This window comes from Sciurus vulgaris (assembly GCF_902686455.1).
Source record: "Sciurus vulgaris genome assembly, chromosome: 16".
In the NCBI taxonomy this organism is placed as follows: Eukaryota; Metazoa; Chordata; class Mammalia; order Rodentia; family Sciuridae; genus Sciurus; species Sciurus vulgaris.
Genome location: NC_136477.1, coordinates 23,248,729 through 23,267,672, shown reverse-complemented (window position 1 = coordinate 23,267,672; position 18,944 = coordinate 23,248,729). Strand labels below are relative to the sequence as shown.

The window sequence follows — 18,944 nt, the reverse complement described above, 5'->3', positions numbered from 1 at the left end:
TCTGATATGGGGATAGATCATTTGGAAATAGGTCTGGGGTTAACTTAGAGCTTATATTTAGGAGCTATATTTTTTCCCAATTATTGACAATTCGTTTTTTTCCAATTGGCATTTTTAAGTAGGTAATTCTTTAAAAAATGAGAAATCATAAAAAAGTAGAATTTGAAGATGGAGAAAATAGACTCCAGGCAAAATCAGAAGCAGAGACAGCTCAGCAATGCTTGTGCTTTTCATGGTAAAATACTAGCAGAAGATTTTGTATCAGTGCAGTCTCCTGCTTCTAATAGCCATATAGATCCACATGCATCTGTGTAACACTGTGGAATGTAAAACATACTGAGGAGATTCTGGACTGCTTTCAACTCTTCTACCAACTATAAAAAAAGCCAGGAATCCACCAAAAATGTCTTTAGAACAGGGTGTGTTTATGCATTGCTATATGGGAGGAAAGGAAAACTGGAAGAGCAGAATGAACTGAAGAGCAGAATGGTCCCAGATGGGATTTGGAGCAACAATCATCTAAAACCATCAGTCAGCCAACTGGTTCTTACAGACACACATGGTTTTCATGAAAGACTGCAAAGGAAAATCCAACATATAAACCATACCTTTAAAGAGTTTAAACATGTTCGCTTTGACTGTAAAATGATTTTTAAATATACTTCATATCTACTTTATGTTCACAGGAGCACAGCTTTATCAGATGCAACAGTCTTCAATAAAAACCTCTGTGCCAAAACCACTTTTCTATGAGGCCACACTGGGTCAGGCTGAGCTGATGGTGTAACTACATCTGCATCTGTTTCTCCCCCATCATCCCTACCTTATGCAATGTTCCTGGAGAGGTCAAACTTGCATTTACCTCTGCTCAAAGATGTTTTTCAAGTTTTGCTCCTCTGTGTGGAGAAAGCTGAGGCCACCAGAGATCTCCACAGACTCTTTTTGATCATCATCTCTGCTTTCCTTTTCCTTTTCCTTTTCCCTCTTTTTCTCCATCTGCTGCTGTAACCTTCTGTGCTGCAGCTCCTGCATCGCCTTGAACTGGAGCCTCAAAGTGTCCTGTGAGGCTTCGTCGGCTGCCATCTTGCCTAGGAGTCAGAAAAGAAGCCTAAAACAAACTCCACTGAGTACACAGCACATAGTCACCTCTGTCTGCAGCCCCAACCCTGGAGTTCACTGTTGAGCTTGCATGTGTGTCCATGCAAATACTCAGGAGCCCCATTCTCACTTCAAATCACCTGAAAGTCAACGATAAGCTGAGCCTCCTCCCCCAGCCCTGGAGATGCCACCAGATTGCACATGGCATCAGGATGCTCCCCATTATGTAGATAAGATGTCTGTCCCTTAAGTTGGTGGCTCTCAACTCTGGCTGAACATTAGAATCTCCTAAGAGCTTCTAAAATAGAAGAATGCTTGGAACCTTACCCAGGTCAACTAAATCCCAATGTCTAGGAATGAGGCTTGGCATCATTACTCTTTTTCTTTTAAAATTGAGGTATAATTCACATACAGTAAAGTGCATAAAGCCTGAGTACATGGTCCAGCGAATCTTTCCCCAGGTATATACTTCTGTGGTGACCCACTGCTGGGGCTTAGAAAATGAAACCCCCACCTGTGGTGTTTTGAACATGATGAGTTGAAGAAAATGTTTCAGAATCAAGATCTTTCAGGCCTGTTCCATCCCCCGCCCCACCATCTCTTGGTCCTCCTTCTCCCCCACAGGCACAGGAAAGGGCTTTTGCTGACATGAGACCTTATTCACCTTGAGACACAGTCTACCAAAGAGACTATAACTGCCTTCCATCCCTTCCTGAAATGTCATTATCTCAAAGTACGACTTTGTTGCAAGATATTGTCTGTCTCAGACTCATTTCAATTCCAAAGAGAATCATCTACAACATAATTTGTCTTCTGGGTCCATTCATCTTCCCTAAAAATCCTACATTCCTCCATTCCTTCTGCCCTAGGAAGAAAGGTCTATGCAGGTAAACCTGACTAGGTTAGCAAGCAGTCACTCTCCTGGAATTTCCTGTGTATGTTGAATAAATCTGCATACCTTTTTCTCCTGTTTAATCTTTCTCTTGTCAGTTTATTTCAGTAAACCTTCAGAGGACAAAGGAAATGCTCCCCCTTCAACCCTTTGCCACTCAAATCTAGGCATAGGGCATTTCCAGTCCCTCCTCCCGTCAATCATCTCCTGATACAACTACTACTCTCAGCTTTGCTACTAAAGATCAATTTTGTCTGTTTTTTTTTTTAAATCAGCTCTACTGAAGTATAATTTACAAACAATAAAACATAAAACATACCTTTGTGTGTACAAATGAGTTTTGAAAAATATATATACTGTGTAAACCACCACCCCCACAATGAAAGAATATTCTCATTCCCCCTAAAGGTTCCTTTGTGCCCCTTTGCAGCCAGTGTTCCTGCCAGTTCCAATCCCAAGCAAATCCTGGTCTGTTTTTGTGTACTACAGTTTTGCCTCTTCGAAAATTTCACATAACTGTTGTCATATAGCAGTTTTTTGTGTCTTTGTATATGTGTGCACCCAACACTACCTTTTTGAAATTTATCCACATTGCTGTGTGTATCATTAGTTTGTTCATCTTTATTGCTGATTAGTATTACACTGTACAGATAAACCACAGTTTGCTCATTCTTTCAACTGTCCTTGGACACCCGAGTTATTTCCAGATTGAGATATTATGAACATTCCAAAGAAGAAAGTATTCGTGTGAACATATGTTTCTATTTCCCTTGGGTAAATACCTAAAAGTGAAAATGCCAGTTATATTTTTAACTTTCTGAAAAACTGCTAACCTGTTTTCCAGAGTGATTGTGCCCTTTTACATTCCCACCAGCAGAGTAGGAGAGCCCCAGTTGTTCCACATTCTTGTCAACACTTTGTGTGGTCAGGTTCTCTGTTCCTAGTTGGTATGTAATGGTATCTCAATGTGGTTTTAATTTGCATTTCTTTGCTGACTAGTTATGTTGAACATCTTTTCATGTGTTTACTTTTGTGATTGTTTATTCATTTTTGCTCATTTTAAAATTATGTTGTTTTATAACTGAGTAGTCAGAGTTCCTTATACATTCTTGATGTTTTGTCTGTTTGAACTTCACAAGGAATAATAGAGTACAAACCCGAGAACTCTTAATATTGTCACATGATTTTTTTTCTAGTGTGAGAAATTGGACCCAAGAGTGCTCTACCACTGAGCTACAACCCCAGCTCTTTTGATATATTTATTTTGAGACAGAGTCTCACTAAATTGCTGAGGCTGGCCTTAAACTTTCAATCCTCTTGCCTTAGCCTCCCTAGTCGCTGGGATTACAGATGTGTATCACCATAACCGGCTGTCACACGATTTAAATGCATAGAGAGTATTAAGCATCCCTGTCTTAAAACAACCTCAAGACACATCACACAACCTGCTATGGTTTGAATATAGTTTGTCACCCTGAAATTCATGCTGAAATGTAATCTTCATTGTGAGGTACTAAGAGCGTAGAAACTTAAAATCTGACTGTGGTGTTTACAGGTGGGACCTCTAGGAATTGATTAGGATTTGATGAGGCCATTAGGGTAGAGCCCCCCTGACTGAATTCTGGTGGCTTTATAAGAAGAGGGAGAGAGACCAAAGAGACACATGTACACACATACTCCCTGTCTCTTGCCATGTGATGCCCACACCAACTCAGATTCTGACAGTGAGAAAGTTATCAGCAGAGCCAGGTACAATGGAGTGCACCTGCTATTCTAATACCCCAGCTACTCAGGAGGCTGAGGTGGGAAGATTAGTGAGTCTGAGGGCAGCCTGGGCAATAGACCAAGACCCCACCAGAGAAGGAGAAAGAGAAGAAGGTCATCACTAAATGCAGTCCCTCAACCTTAGACTTCCAGCATTGTAAGCCAAAGCCAATTTCTTTTCTTTATAATTCATCCAGTCTGTAGCATTGTGTTATTAGCAACAGAAAATGGACAAAAAAGCATGCGTCATCCAATAGTCATAGATCTTAATTCTCCATAAATATCACCAGATCTGTCCCCATATCTCCACCCCCTCCCCATTCTCATTAGGTGGCCTACAACCACCTCAGGGCCCTCCTGTCCCTGGAATGCTCCTCTCTCAGACATCCAGCTCACTACTTCCTCTCAGATGTCACCTTGTCGGAGGCCCATCTGACATCCTACTGGAGAAAGCAACCCTGCCCTCATTCTGCATACCCCTTCCTGTTTTATCTTCCCCCACAGCACTTCAGTTTCACCTGATGCATTATATATTTATATAAATATATTTGTTTGTTGACTGCCTCTCTCCCAACCCACCAGCTTCATCCTGGCCAGCACTGTGCCTTGCTCACTGCCATATCCTCTGTGCCTCTATCAGGATCTGGTATATGGCATGCATGGAATGAATATTTAGTGAGCCCACATCGATGATTCTGTCCTCAGCCTGAACTAGCTCCTATGTCCTCACTGACCCCTCCTCCTCACCCTACTTGCAGCTCTGAGCTTGACATGCCTCTGTGCAAAAAACAAACAAAAACAAAAAAAGTAATAGATGCTTATTAGCCACAAAACCAAGTCCAAAAGCATTAAAAACTTTGGAGGATTTAGCCTCAGTCTCTCCTTCTAGCTTTTTTTCCCTTCCATTAATGCTAAGTTCTAATTAATTGTGCCCACTTGCTCCTTTGTCCTACACAAGCCCCCTTTCCTAAGGCTTAAATCTTGATGGGTCTCCCTGTTCCAGCACTAATACCATGTCCTTTCCTGACCCTCCAGAAAGAGCATGCCCTCAACTGCTATAACCATACCTTCCTGCTATACTTGTCTCTTATCTCGTGGTCCCACGGCCTATACCCAGTGGTTCTTAAACTTGCTTCCATAATGAATTTGCAAGGACACAATCTAAAAAACTGATGCCCAGGCCCTATCCCTAGAGAATGTTGCAAAGAAAGGTTTGGTCCTTGACTTGCTGCTAAGAAATAACCTCTTAGCCCTTGGAATATCCTGCCTGGTTAAGAGTATCTTTCTTTGCTTGGGGTCCTTAGGACACTCCAGTTAGTCTATGCTAAGAATGTGGTTGAGTGCATGGTATTTGCTGGAGGGGCGGGAGATTGATTGACTGTCATTGATTGGCCACAGTCCATGACTGACCACAGTCAGCCATGCCAGTGGTCAGTCAATCCTCTGTGACCAGCTCTCAATAAAAACCCTGACCACCAGTGTTCAGATGAGTATCCCTGGCTGGCAATATTTGTTGCATGTTGTCACGCATTGGTTTTAGGAGGAATAAGCATTGTCTGCATGACTCTACTGGGATAGGACAACTGGAAGGTTGTGTCTGGTATCTCTTGGACTCTGGCTCTCTTCCTTTGCTGATTTTGATCTGTAGTCTTTCACCGTAATAAAGCATAACTGAGTATAATATAATGGGCTTGTCTAAGTTCTGTGAGTTCTAGAAAATCACTGAAACTAAAGGTGGTCTTGGAGACCCTTGAACTTGAGGAACCCTGGAATGTTTCTATTGAAAGTGTTATAGCCACAGCCATCTCAGTGTGTCCAAAAAGATGAGATACCCAAGAATATAATGTAAACACAACAACTGGACTCCATGTTTTAAATTTAAGGCAAATTGAACTCCATGTTGTAAATTTTAGCAGGGATCAGCAAACTTTTTCTGTTAAGGGCCAGACAGTAAATATTTTAGGTTTTGTAGGCTATCTTTTTTTTTGTCACAACTAACACTCTGCCCTTGTAGCAGAAAGGAGCTGGATTCAATGTGTAAATAAATGGTTATGGCTGTGTTCCAATAAAACAGTCTTACAAAAAGAGGCAATGAGCTGGATTTGAATCATAAACCCTTAGTTCACAACTCGATTTAGAGGAATTTCACCTGAAAATGTTTCCAGAGATTGAAGAAACCCTATTCAGTCTTCTATTTGAAAATATAATTAATATAGTTTAAAAAGAAATGTATCTTGGGATTCCCCTCCTTTTTGTAGATTACAGGGAAAGAACCTATCCTTCAGTTTCCAAACTGGGTTACCTTCCTGGATTACTGGAAAGTGAAGGGATGCACTATTATTAATAATCACTCTTAATCAAAGCAGGCCAGGAAAACAAATTAGAGTGTAAAGTAGTGGTTCCCACTCCTGCTGTGTACTGGGACATCCAGGGAGTCTGAAGGTGCTGAGGTCTGGGTGCCATGCCAGGGATTCTGAAGTCATTGGAGGGTAAAGCCTGGGCATAGGATGCTGTTGGCCTGAGCTGACAGCACCTGGAGTTCAAGGTGGTCTTGGCTCTCAACCAGTTTTATGTGTCTAAAAGATTTCTAGAACTCTCCAGGACTGAGTCCTTTTTCAGTAAGCAGGAGATGATGGCATAGAGGTCACAGATGTGCTTGCTGTGAGGGGCAAATGCAAAGGGCAGTGTGAAAACATTTTGTCAACTATGGACTGATACAAATGGTATTTCTCCCTTTCTGTTGGTCTCTTTTGAGGACTCCCTTCCTCCTCTTCTTTGCCCAACATCCAGATTCTCACAGTGACACTTGTGACCCACTAGTAGAAAGTCTTCCCTGGCTGCTGGGCCCACAACGACCAAACCCCACAACACCACTGTCTGGAGCCTCTGTTCACATGGCCTCATGACACGGGGTCACCTCCCCTGCACCTCTTCTGTCTGCTCCAGCTGCATAGTCCAAGGACTGACTGTCCTTTCTCTCTGGCTACTTGATTCCTCCCTAGCAACCTGAGTCATGCATTTACCCCCTTAATCCATTCTGTACACGACCATCTGGGACCTTTGTAAAACAAGATCTAAGTGGCTTCTGCCTCTGTGAGACCCTGCCAGGATTCACAGGGGAAACTCTGGCTGGCCTGAAGGCTGTATGTATCCCACAGACATTTCTGTTCAACTCTCACAGAGCTCTATGTTAGGATTTGATTTTGTTGCCGACATTCAAAGATATACAAATTTTAATTAAATCCATATTTGCAGCTTCTTTTATAAAAGTTTCCAGATATGACATTGCTTGGCCCATAGTTTCACATGGGCAGTAGGCACTAGGCAGAGGGAATTCCCGCTAAACAGGGTATGTTCTTCCCACTCAATCATTGTCCTGGTCACTTTGGGATGCTTTATCTGGCACATCAGCTTCCCATTATCATTGCACATAAAGATTCTCTCTCTTATACCTTCTGAATTCACCCACTTTCCTCATTTCCTATTGCAGATGCATGGGTTGGTGGTTCTTGCTAAGGACCATGCTCAGAGGCATCTCAGACTTGCTTCTGCAACCTCCCTGCCTAGGATGCCTTCCTCCCACTTCTTGGCTCAGTCATTTACCTTTCCCCTAACTCCCACGTAGCTTTTAGGATTCCCCTAGGGGCACTCTGTGGACTCCCAGAATCTCTTGGACATATCTTGATCACTACACCTCTATTATTATAATTACCTATAATTTTATTTATGTTCCCTTTACAAAGAGACCTCTTAAAGGCAGGGCCTTATGTTTTATTCGCTTACTAATTCTGAGCATCTTGTTCAGAATAGACCCTTAATTAGTGTCTACAGAACTATCACTGAATGAATGTAGCCAGTGCTCAAGAATGAGAGGGGAAAAAAGGTACGAAGAAGTAAACGAGTGAATGAACAACACAGTAACTTGTAGTTTTTTTCCTTTTCTATTTCCAATTTGCTCTTGAAGACACTGGAGAACCTTCAAATACTTCTTTGATGTCTACTGTGCTGTGGGAAAATTACTTAGTATCTTTGCTTCAGTTTCCTCATCTGTAAAGTGGGATGATAATCATGAACTTTCTGGAGAGGTTTGTAAGGATTGAGAGAATGCATGGAAACTACTGTGTTTATCACCTTATGAAAAATGATGTCCTTGGCCCAATCCAACCTCTGGAAGATGGACAGTTGTGCTTGCACTGATAGGGCACCTGTGGACCAGACCAGCACTCAGGGCATTGGCATCTGCTCTGTGCTATGCAGGAAGTCATTAGAGATTTGGATTTAAGTGGTCTTGGTTGTGGCAAGGGCATCTGTCTGTTTTTAAAGCTCCCCAGGTGAGTCAAATATCCAGTGGGAGTGAGAATAATGGTGGTAAGTGCACTGAGAGGCTGGCTGGGCAGGGATGCCACAGGAGAGGCAAGCACCTGTCAGATAGTTCAGCCTGGCAGAGAGGGAGGAGGAAGAGCACCTGAGTGGGTGCAGGGGCTTTTCTGCTGGGAGACGAGCACTGGCAGACAGAATGTGGTGTGAGAAAGTTTCAGGATGGCAGAGGGCGGGGCGGAGATTTGAGGAGCTCTGGACTTCCTCCTGAGGTGCTGGGGATGTTCAGAGGGTGCACACAAGAGCACAAGATCACACTTGCCTTCCATGAAGCTGGAGGTCTACCTGGGAGGGGATTTCTGGGAATGAATGTGGGCCAAACTCGGAGCTGTGGAAGTGGAAATGAAGACGAGGGAGCAGGAACTGCCACCCTATGGAAAGGACCAGAAGTGGTATGTAAAGGAGAAGGGGAAGTCTAGAGGGCTGGGGCCTGGGTTTGAGTGTCTGGGGATATGGTGGACTCTAGTAGAGAAGCAGTTTCCTGGCTGCAGGCAAGGAAGGTGGTAGACTGTTGGGCTTCAGACCCTGGGTCTTCCACATGGGGAGGTTGTGTAGCGTTACCTGGGTGGGTTTGAGCTCAAAAGGGAAGCCTGGATTGGAGCCTCAGGTGGCTGAGACCGAGGGTGTGGAAAAAGTGTGAAGAGAGGGTGTAGAATGAGAAGGGTATGGGAAAGAAGGAAGGGGAAGATGAAGAAAGAAGAGACAGCTGGGAGCAGATAGAGGTGAATAGATGTCACCTGGTAGAGATGAGGACAGATGTGTGAGTCTGAACAAAGGAGCTGATCAGGGCAGAGACTGTGGAGACAGGAAGCTGTGGTTAGGAGCAGTGGGAGGATGGAGGCCAAGGACTCTTCAGAAATGGACCCCAAACCACATTTTCCCCCTTCTTTCTGAGCGTCTTTTTTTTTCTTTTTTCTTTTTTTTTTTTTTTGTGGGGGTACCGGGGATTGAACTCAGGGGCACTCCACCATTGAGCCACATCCCCAGGTCTATTCTGTATTTGATTTAGAGAATGGGTCTCATTGAGTTGCTTAGCGCCTCACTTTTTGCTAAGGCTGGCTTTGAACTTGTGATCTTCCTGCCTCACTCAGCCTCCCGACCTAAGCATCTTAATTATAAGTCAATGACAACAGGATCTCAGTGGGGGCTACAGATTTCCAGAATACAGAAAGGAAAATGTTTGCCTTTTAAAAGCACATAACAATACTGAAGCTAAATTTTTCAAAGTGTGCCTTTGCCCTGCCTGGTTCCTGATAATTTCATGACAATGCAGCACACATCAAAAATAGGTTCAAAGATGCACTTGTCATTTGTATTTGGGGGAATCCAGACAAGTGACTGGAAGACTTTTGGTCACGTTCTACTCAGCCTGAAGCTAGACAGGGCTGTGTTCATCTTTGAATCTCATTTAGGACAAGTCAGCATATGTGCACATTGGGTACTAAATTAGCATCTGTGTCATGAATGAATAAAGAAACCACAGCAGCAATTTTTATCTTAGAGCCCTAAAAGCACTCAACTTGGATCCATTAGCTCACGTAGAATGTGGGTCAAAGAATCACTCTGCAAATATTTATTGGTACAACACAGAGTACACACAGAACTCTGTCTTTATGAAGCTTACGGTTTGGCAGGGGAGACAGACATTGATCAAACTACCATGAAAGTAAGTATAAAGTGAAAGGTGATGTTCTGAAGGAAAGGTATATGGTGCTGAGACTCTTTGTCAGGGGTCTGACGTAGTCTGGAATCCAGGAGAACTTCCCAGTGAAATGAGCAGAGACCTGATGCACAAGCAGGAGCTAACTAGAAGAACTTCGGGCAGAGAGAGGTAGCATGTGAAAAGCCCTGTGGCAAAAAATGAACAATGGCAGAGACTAATTTTTTGCCCATCCAAACCATCAGCAAATTCTCTTGGTTTTTCCTTCAAAACATACCTAGATGCTGGACACTTCTCCATCTCAACCATCCTAGACCAAGAAGCACTGTCTACTTGGACCATTACCACAGCTTCCTAAATCATGACTCTGTATCTACTCTTGCCCCCACCCCACAGTCTAGTCTCAACACATTAGCCAAGGTGACCCTGCTAATTCCTGGGTGAGACCATGCCCATCTCAGCACAAAACCAGGGCTAAGTGTAACCAGACTCTCCTTCCAAATCCCAGTTCATTATCAGGGATGCATCAAACTCACAGCCTTCTGCACAGACTGCTCCCTCTATACTCATCTCCAGCTAGTCACATGTTCCTTCCTTGACCTTGATAGGTCTCCACTCAAAGGGTTCTTCTCAGGGACATCTTCCCTGATCATCCTAGTTAATGCTGCCTCCCCTCTCCTCCCCTCCCCTCTCCTCCCCTCTCCTCCCCTCCCCTCCCCTCCCCTCCCCTCCCCTCCCCATTCTCTCTCCCATGCCCAGGCTTAGTTTTCTTCATAGTACTTTTCTGCACCTGACTTATAACACAGTTTACCCATTCATTGTTTTCCCCACAAGCAAGTAAGCTATCTGAGGACACACATTTTTATCTATTTTATTCATGGCTGTATTCAGCACCTGTGACAATAATTGGCACACAATAGGTGTTCAGTAAATATTTTCAGAGCAAGTAATAAATTTGGTTTTCTTTAGATCACCATCCTTAGTAGTTGACTAAGGCGATCGGTAAGTAATCATGTCTATAAAGAGACTATCTTTAAGTAATTGTCATAAATGCTTAGATAAGCAAAATTCCTTAAAACCAATCTTCATAATATTTGTGCCTTCTACTTGTGGTGCTCTGGGGCATGGTCCAGTCTTGTTACTTGCTTTAGACCTAAGTAGTATAAGCTGAGATTCAGAGAAGTGCAAAAGTTAAGGCTACTAGAATTTCTGGTCTCTGGTATGGCATGTAAAGAGTTTAGAAGTTGTCACTCCCATCCTCAAAACAAGAAAAAAGCTGAAAAAAGGGAAAATCAATAGAACTTGGATTCATCAGAGAACTGAGGTATAGGGCAATCTGAGCTGAAAACTGGAGACAAGTGCATGCAGAGAATCACAACTTATAAGGAACAGAAGCTCACAGCTAGAGCCAGTATCTAGGGCACTTGAATTGTAGTTGATGACTTGCTTGAGGCTCAGTGCAGACGACCTTGAGTTCAAAACTTGGAGGGGTCTAGTCTTAGGAGGTTCTCATACTTTCATGAATCTTACCAGTTTCTCATTGTGAATGTAGAGGAAAACTCCATCACACTTCTGCAGGGAGAAGGGTAAAGTAACCATTTTGAAACGTGCCTAGAGCTCTCTGTTCTCCTTAAGAAGGCCTACCTTTAAGGGATACTATTTTATCAGAGTCCAGTTGACTGGGGCTTTCCAAAACCTAACAGATCTGAGAAGGGAACGCACCCAACTCAGGCTCACTAGGACCGAGGATCTCCTCATAGGACAACAGAATGCTCCCACTTCCTCCACACTTTATCACCACATCAATAGGATTCCTGTGTAACAGGGCTGCCTTTAAAGAGCCATAGGCCTTGGATTCCATTTAAGGAGTTCCTAGAAAATCCACACAAGAGGGGAGACAGAAACAAGAACACAAGAGGAAATTTTAGTCTCTGACACCACAGCTATAGCAACTCCTAGCCAGATAAACATAAAACCTCACACTAAAGACCTGTCTACCACAGTTCAATTTACCTCATAGATCATGTCTGGATCTCACTAAAAAATTATATAGTATGCTAAAAGGCAAAACAAACAAACAGCAGTCTGAAGAGACAAAGAGAGCATCAGAACCGGAATATATGAAGGAAATTATGGGACTTATCACATCAGAAATTTGAAATAACTATGATTAATAGACTAAAGGCTTTAATGGAGAAGGTGACCAACATGCAGACACAGATGGGTAATATAAAAAGTGCAACAAAAACTGAGAATACAAGGGAAATTCTAGAAATCAAATAAACTCTAAAGGAAATGAAGAATGCCTTTGATGAGCTCATCACTGGACTTGCAATGGTGAAGAAGAATAAGTGAGCTTGAAGATGGGTCAAAAGAAACTTCCAGAACTGAAATGCAATGAGGAAAAACAATGAAAAACAAGGATAGACAAAACCCAGAAGAAAATATCCAAGAATGGTGGAACAATATCAAAAGTGTAACATTTGCAGCAGGCAGAAAAGAGTAAAGATACTTGAATAAAAGAACACCATCAAACAACTGGAACCAATGGACATTTATAAAACACTTCGTTCAATGACAGCGGAACACATATTCTTCTCAAGCTCACATGGAACATTCACAAGATGACCATATTCTGTACGTAAAACAAATCTTAACAAATAAAGATATCATACAAAGTATGCTCACTGACCAGAATGGAATTAACTAGAAATTAATAACAGAAAAAAGGCTGGGAATTCCCAAGTATTTGAAGATTAAATAACACATTTCTAAATAACACATAAGTCAAAGAAGATGTGTCAAGAGTAGTTTTAAAACATCCTGTACTAAATGAAAATAACAACCTATCAATTTGTGTAATGCCATGAAAACAGTGCTTTAGAAGGAAATTTATAGCATTGAATATACATATTAGAAGGGGTGAAAGGTTGAAATTGGTCATTTAAGATTCCACCATAGGAAACCAGAAAAAGAAGAGCAAATGAAATCCAAAATAAGCAGAAAAAAAGAAACTGTAAAATCAGATCCAAGGCTGGGGTTGTGGCTCAGTGGTAGAGCAACTGCCTGGTATGTGTGAGGCAATGGATTCGATTCTCAGCACCACATATAAATAAATAAATAAAATAAAGGTCGATCAACATCTAAGAAATATTTTTAAAAAGTCAGAGCCAAAAATCAGTGAAATAGGAAACAGGAAAACAATAAAGTGAAAAAAAACCCAAAAGTTGGTTCTTTGAAAGGATCAATAAAATTGATAAACCCATAGCCAAGTTACCCCTCCAATCCTTCAAAACTAAGACAAAAACAAACAAACAAACAAACAAACAAACAAACAGAAAAACAGCACAAATTACTATCAGAAATGGAAGATGGACCATCACTACTGATTCCATGAACATTAAAATAATAGTGAAAGAACAACTTGATGCCTATATAACCTAGGTGAAATGGATATAATCTACCAAAATTTATACAAGGAAACAGATTATCTAAATAGATTTATATCTAAGAAGCAAATAAAATTAATAACAACCTTCTAAAACAGAAGACATCAGACCTAGATGTTTCATAAGTGAATCTACCAAGCATTTCAGGAAAATATCAATTTTCTACAATTTTCTACAATCTGATCCAGAAAATAGAAACAGAATATTTTCTAACTCATTCTATGAGGCCACATTAACTTAATATCAAAACAAAGATATTATAAGAAAAGAATTATAGACCAATAGCTCTCATGAACATAGATGGAAAAGTCCTTTAAAAATGTTACCAAATTGACTCCAAGAAGATATAAGAAGACTTATACACCATAACCAAGTAGGGGTTATTCTAGGTATTCAAAGTTTGTTCAACATTAGAAAATCAATTAATGTAATCCATTACTTCAACAGGCTAAGAAGAAAAATCAGGATTGTATTAATAGATACAATAAAAGAATTTGACAAAATCCAATACCATTCATGACAAAAACCCTAAGCAAAATAGGGAAAGAGGGGAACTTTCTCAATTTGATAAAGAACATCTGCAGCTGGACCCAGTGGTATACACCTGTATTCCCAGTGACTTGGGAGGCTGAGACAAGAGAGTCACAAGTTGAACAACGTAGCAAGACTATGACTCAAAAAAAAAAAAAAAAAAAAAAAAAAAGGGTGGGGATGGATTTCAGTAGTAAACTGCCCTGGAGTTCAATCCTCAGTACAAACAAACAAAAAAACAAAACAAAACAAAAAAAAAAAAAAAACAACGACAAAACAACAAAAACAAAACCCTATAGCTGCTACTATACTATTATACTTAATGGTGAGAAACTAGATGCCTCCCCCTAAGACTTAAAACAGGGCAAAGATGTCCCTTCTATTCATTCTTATTCAACATCATGTTAGCAGTTTTAGCTAATAGAATAAAACAAGAAAAGGAAATAAAAGATATATAAATTGAGAAAGAAGAAATAAAACTCGCTTATCCACAAATGACATGATTATGTAGAAAATTCTGAAGAGCCAATAAGCAAACTCATAAAGTTAAGCAAATATATCAAGGTTTCAGATGTACAAAAGTCAAATGCCTTTCTATGTACTAGCAATAAGCAATTAGAAATTGAAATGAAAACTCATTATTTATATTAGCATAAAAAGATTTAAATAGGTATAAATTTAATAAAATATGTACAAGATCTATATGAAGGAAAATATGAAAATCTAGAAAAGAAATAAAAAAACTAAACATATAGGTCTCTCATATTCATGGAAAGGAAGAATCATGATTGTCCAGATGTCTTTTCTTCCCAACTTGATCTACAGATTCAATGTAACTGCAATCAAAATCCCAGCAAGTTACTTTTTGGATGGCAATAAACTGATACTGAAGTATATATGGAAAAGCAAAAGACCCAGAATAGCAAACATAATATTGAAGAAGAGCAGACTTCAAGAATTACTCTTAACCTATATTAATTAAGACAATGTACCATCAGTGAGAAAACAGACATATAAATCTATGGAACCAAATAGAGCCCAGAAGTAGACCCTCATAAGCATAGACAACAGGTCTTTGACAAAGAAGAAAAGGCAGTCCAATGGAGAAAACAGAGACTTTTCAACAAATGGTACTGAAACAAATGGACATTCACATGCAAAAAAAAAATGCATCTAGACATAGACCTATCTCAAAAATTAACTCAAGCTGGGCACAATGGCACACTACTGTAATCCTAGCGATTTACAAGGGTGAGGCAAGAGGATCTAATTTTAAGCCAGCTTCAGCAACTAAGAGAGGCCCTAAGCAACTTAGTGAGACTGAGACCCTGTCTAAAAAAAATAAGAAGGGCTAAGGATGTAGCTCAGCAGTGAAGTGTCCCTGGGTGCAATATCCATTACCAACCCACCCCCAAATGAACTCCAAATATATCATATACCTAAATGTGCAAAACTATGAAACTTCTAGAAGATAATATAGGAGCAAATCTAGGTCACCTTGGATTTGGCAACGCAAACACAAAACCAAAAGCATGATCCATGAAAAAATTGATAAGATGGACTTCATTAATGTTAAAAAATACTTCTCTGCAAAAGACACTGTTAAGAAAATGAAATACTGTTAAGAAAAGTCACAGAATGTAAGAAAATCTGCAAAACACATATCTAATGAAGAACTGTATCCAAAATACACAAAAAACCCTCTTGAAATTTAATAAGAAAACAAATTGTTAAAAAGTCAGAAGTTCCGAACAAACACCTCAAAGAAGATATGTTCATGACAAATGAGCACATGAAAAGATGCTCCATATCACAGTTTATTAGGAAATGCAAATTAAAACGACAACGAGATACTGCTACGTATCTTTTGGTCTGGTCAAAATCTAGAACACTGATACCATCAAATGCTGACAAGGATATGAAGTAACAGTAGAGCTCTTGTTTATTCCTGGTGGGAATGCAAAATAGCCACTTTGGAAGACAGTATGACAGTTGTTTTCATAGCTAAAGACTTCTCATATGACCATATTTACCCAAATGAGTTGAATACTACTCCATAGAAAAATCTTCACATGAGACATTCACAGCAGTTTTATTCAGCATTATCCCAAATCTGAAATTACCAAGAAGTACTCCCATAGGTGAATAGGTAAACACAAAGGAATATTGTTCAGTGGTGAAAACTGAGTTATCAGGTCATGAAAAGACACAAAAGGAATTTAATCAGAACATACTGTTTGATTGCAGCTATATGACACCTGGAAAAGGTAAAATTATAGAGAAATAAAAGATCAGTGGTTGCCAGAGGTTGGGGTTGGGGTGAAAGAATGAACTGTGGAGCATAAGGGATTTTAGGGCAGTGAAACTCTTCTGTGTGATACTTTCATGATAGATACATGGCATTGGACATTTATCCAAACCCATAGACCTATGCAAAATAAAAAAGAACACTAATATAAACTGTGGATATTTAGTTAATAATGTTATCAATGTAAGTTTATCAATGGTCAACAAATGCACCGCACCTGTGCAAGAGGTTGTTAACAAGGAAGGAAATGGGGGTGGAGAATATATATGCAAAATATTTTCTGTTCAATAATTTTGTAAATCTAAAATTGCTTTAAGAAATAGTTAATTTCTTTCTTTAAAGTTAAAGCCAAAGCTGCAGAGAAAGAACTCTCCGCTCAGAAAGGTCTTAGAGCCTTGGGGTGGGGAGAGTGATATCCACTTAGGAGTCCTATGGAGACACAAGCTCTTGAGGCTGTTCAGTGCATAAGGGACAGGGACCAGCAAAGGACTGAGTACCTTGCAGGTACCCACTTTCCTTGCCCCTCCAGCCTGCCGTTTACTTTTCTTTTCTCTTTTCCCTCCCTGTCTTGTTTTTTTTAAAACTATGTTCTCTTTGATATTCCCAGGGGTGACAGGGTGACGCCTCAAGATGCCTCGTTTACGCGCTGCCGGACAAGGCCTACAGGAGTCGGGTGGAGATGTCCAGTTCGCCGGGCTGCAGTCCCGCGGAGTCCCTCTTCCCGGCCTGTCAGGGCTAACTCTGGAGGGAGGACCGAGAGAGGCGGGGCTTGGATGCCAACGCGACCTGCAGTTCCCGCTCCGCCCCTCGGTGCGAGGGAGACTGCTCCTGGCAGTGAGCGGAAGAGACCGCTGGTCGGGCGGACCTGAGTTTGAGTTCTTCCTATACCACCCACTATGTGACTCTGGGTAGGCGACCCCTTTGCGCCTCACTAACCCTTGTACCGCGCGGAAAATCTGTCTGCCGGGGGCGGGGACGGGGCGTAGGTGAAGATTCACAGGACGGAGGGAAGACACTCCGCTCCGCGCCGGCGGGTCGGGCCAGCGTGTGCGCTCGGGCTTGGGTCCTGCCCCCGGCGGCTGCGAGCTCTCCGGGCTCGGCCCCGGTCCTGCCGCCCTCCCCCGCACTCACAGCGGTCTCTGCCTCTCCCTTCTAGGGTCGCCGCCGCTTCGTCACCTCGTCCGGACGCCTGCACGCGCTGCCCTGGCAACCGTCACCAAGGAAACCAGCGACGTCGCACTTATGACGTTATCACGTCTCTACGGTCCCCGAGAGAGCCCTTAAAGTCCTGAAAGTGGCAGAGGCGCTGCGGCCCCAGGTTGAGGTGGTATGGAAATAGGCGCGGTAAACTGGATGTAAGAGGTCGTCGGGTCTTTGAGACTTTAAATTTTCTTAAGTGGATTTACTTTTTTTGTTTTTTGTTTGTTTAGTTGTTGTTGTACTTGTGTTTGAACCCAGGGGACCTAGCTCAATATGTCCCCACTCCTTTGAGAAAAGGTCTGGCTAAGTTGTCCAGGCTGGTCTCCAACTTGGAATCCTCCTGCCTCAACCTCCCAGAGTAGTTGGGATTACATGCCTGCCTCACAGCTCAGGGCCTCAAGTGTGCTTTTTAGAAAGATTTTGTGACCTTCTGCTCAGAGGTGCACATCCTGCTGTCCTGCAAGGAAGTTGGAAAGTGGACGATTTCACCATGAAATTTATGTAGCCATTCAGAATATTTTTGAAAAGTGTAAAACAAGGTGGTGAAAGGTCGAAAGCAAAAGAAAACGAAAAGGGGACAGTCCTCGATGGATCAGTGATGCTTTATTAAGCACCTGAAGGGCATTTTCAAGAGAGAAAATGGCAACTGGTTACAATAGGGGTCTGAGTTTTATGGGGTTCAGTTAGACTTGAATCAGCAGAATGTGCCTGTTGGGCTCAAAAAAAGCCCATGGTTGCTGGGAAATGGTGAAATCCAGAGCCCATTCTTTTCCTTCTTTCTCATGGACCCTTTTCTCCCTGGGGGTTGTTTTCCATATCCTTCTAAGGTTATATTATGATGGAGAGTGAAAAGAAAAAAACAAAAATAAGTAACAAAATAGTATGCTAAATAAATAATTTTTTTTTTCAAACTAGGCACAAAACCAAGACTGAAACATAATGATTTAAAGTGGTTTTATTTCTGTAGTGGAATTGCAGTGCTGTTTTTATTTTTTGCACTCTAGATGATTTGAAAATAACAAACTTGGTTTATTTTCATAGAGGTAAAGACTTGTAGTTTCTGAAAAGGCACTTTCCAATAAAAAAAAAAAAAAAAAAAAAAAAAAAACTCCTATATTTCAGGAACCTACAGGGCTCAGAGGCAAATTTCTAGGAAAGATGATTCAAGGGGAATTTCCAAATATTTACCCAGGCCTCTATAATTTGAAAATTTTCATATTTCTCAAAACCATTTTTCTTTTTTTCTCCATATGAAGATGCAGTACCAGACCACTACCAGCACTGCAGGTATAAACTCAAGATTTTCTGATAAAGGATGAACAGGTCTTTCTGATTGATCTCCAGTTGCTTGCCTACTAAGCTGAGGGTGAGAGACCTGCAATTTACATGTGAGTATTAAGGGACAGAGAGGAGGATGGTGGGAACACAATTCTATAAAATGGGCCCACTGTGCTGACTCCCACGTTTTCTTTTTCAAGAAGCAACTTACCTGCAACCCTGCGTGGCCTAAGTGAATAGGAAATGTCACATTCCTCAGCAAACTATCCATTCACTGGAGGAGAAATGCAGACCCAAAATAATGTTGATAAGAGGAACCCAGTTACCCTAAAGGGGGAGACTTTTGTGACCAGATACTGAAACTGACAGATAAGGATAATTCCTCCT

The 18,944-nt window shown here is 41.3% G+C and overlaps 2 protein-coding genes across 5 annotated transcripts in view; one reads left to right on the top strand and one right to left on the bottom strand.

The window, feature by feature from the left end:
* Positions 1–17,291, bottom strand: part of CCDC13 (coiled-coil domain containing 13) — a 55,993-nt gene extending 38,702 nt beyond the window's left edge. For all 4 annotated transcript variants that reach the window (XM_079114157.1, XM_079114154.1, XM_079114155.1 and 1 more), the window contains exons 1-2: positions 17,211–17,291; positions 863–1,088 (exon numbers count right to left, since the gene is read on the bottom strand). In XM_079114157.1, coding sequence (XP_078970283.1) covers positions 863–1,083 — 221 coding nt within the window. In that variant the 5' untranslated portion in view covers positions 1,084–1,088; positions 17,211–17,291. The remainder of the gene's footprint in view (positions 1–862; positions 1,089–17,210) is intronic.
* Positions 15,540–17,371, top strand: LOC306645964 (uncharacterized protein; the record flags this gene model as incomplete). Its single annotated transcript, XM_079114181.1, has 2 exons — positions 15,540–16,987; positions 17,236–17,371. The coding sequence occupies exons 1-2, from the start codon at positions 16,710–16,712 to the stop codon at positions 17,369–17,371; spliced, it is 414 nt and encodes a 137-aa protein (XP_078970307.1). The 5' UTR covers positions 15,540–16,709.
* Positions 17,372–18,944: the final 1,573 nt, after the last annotated feature.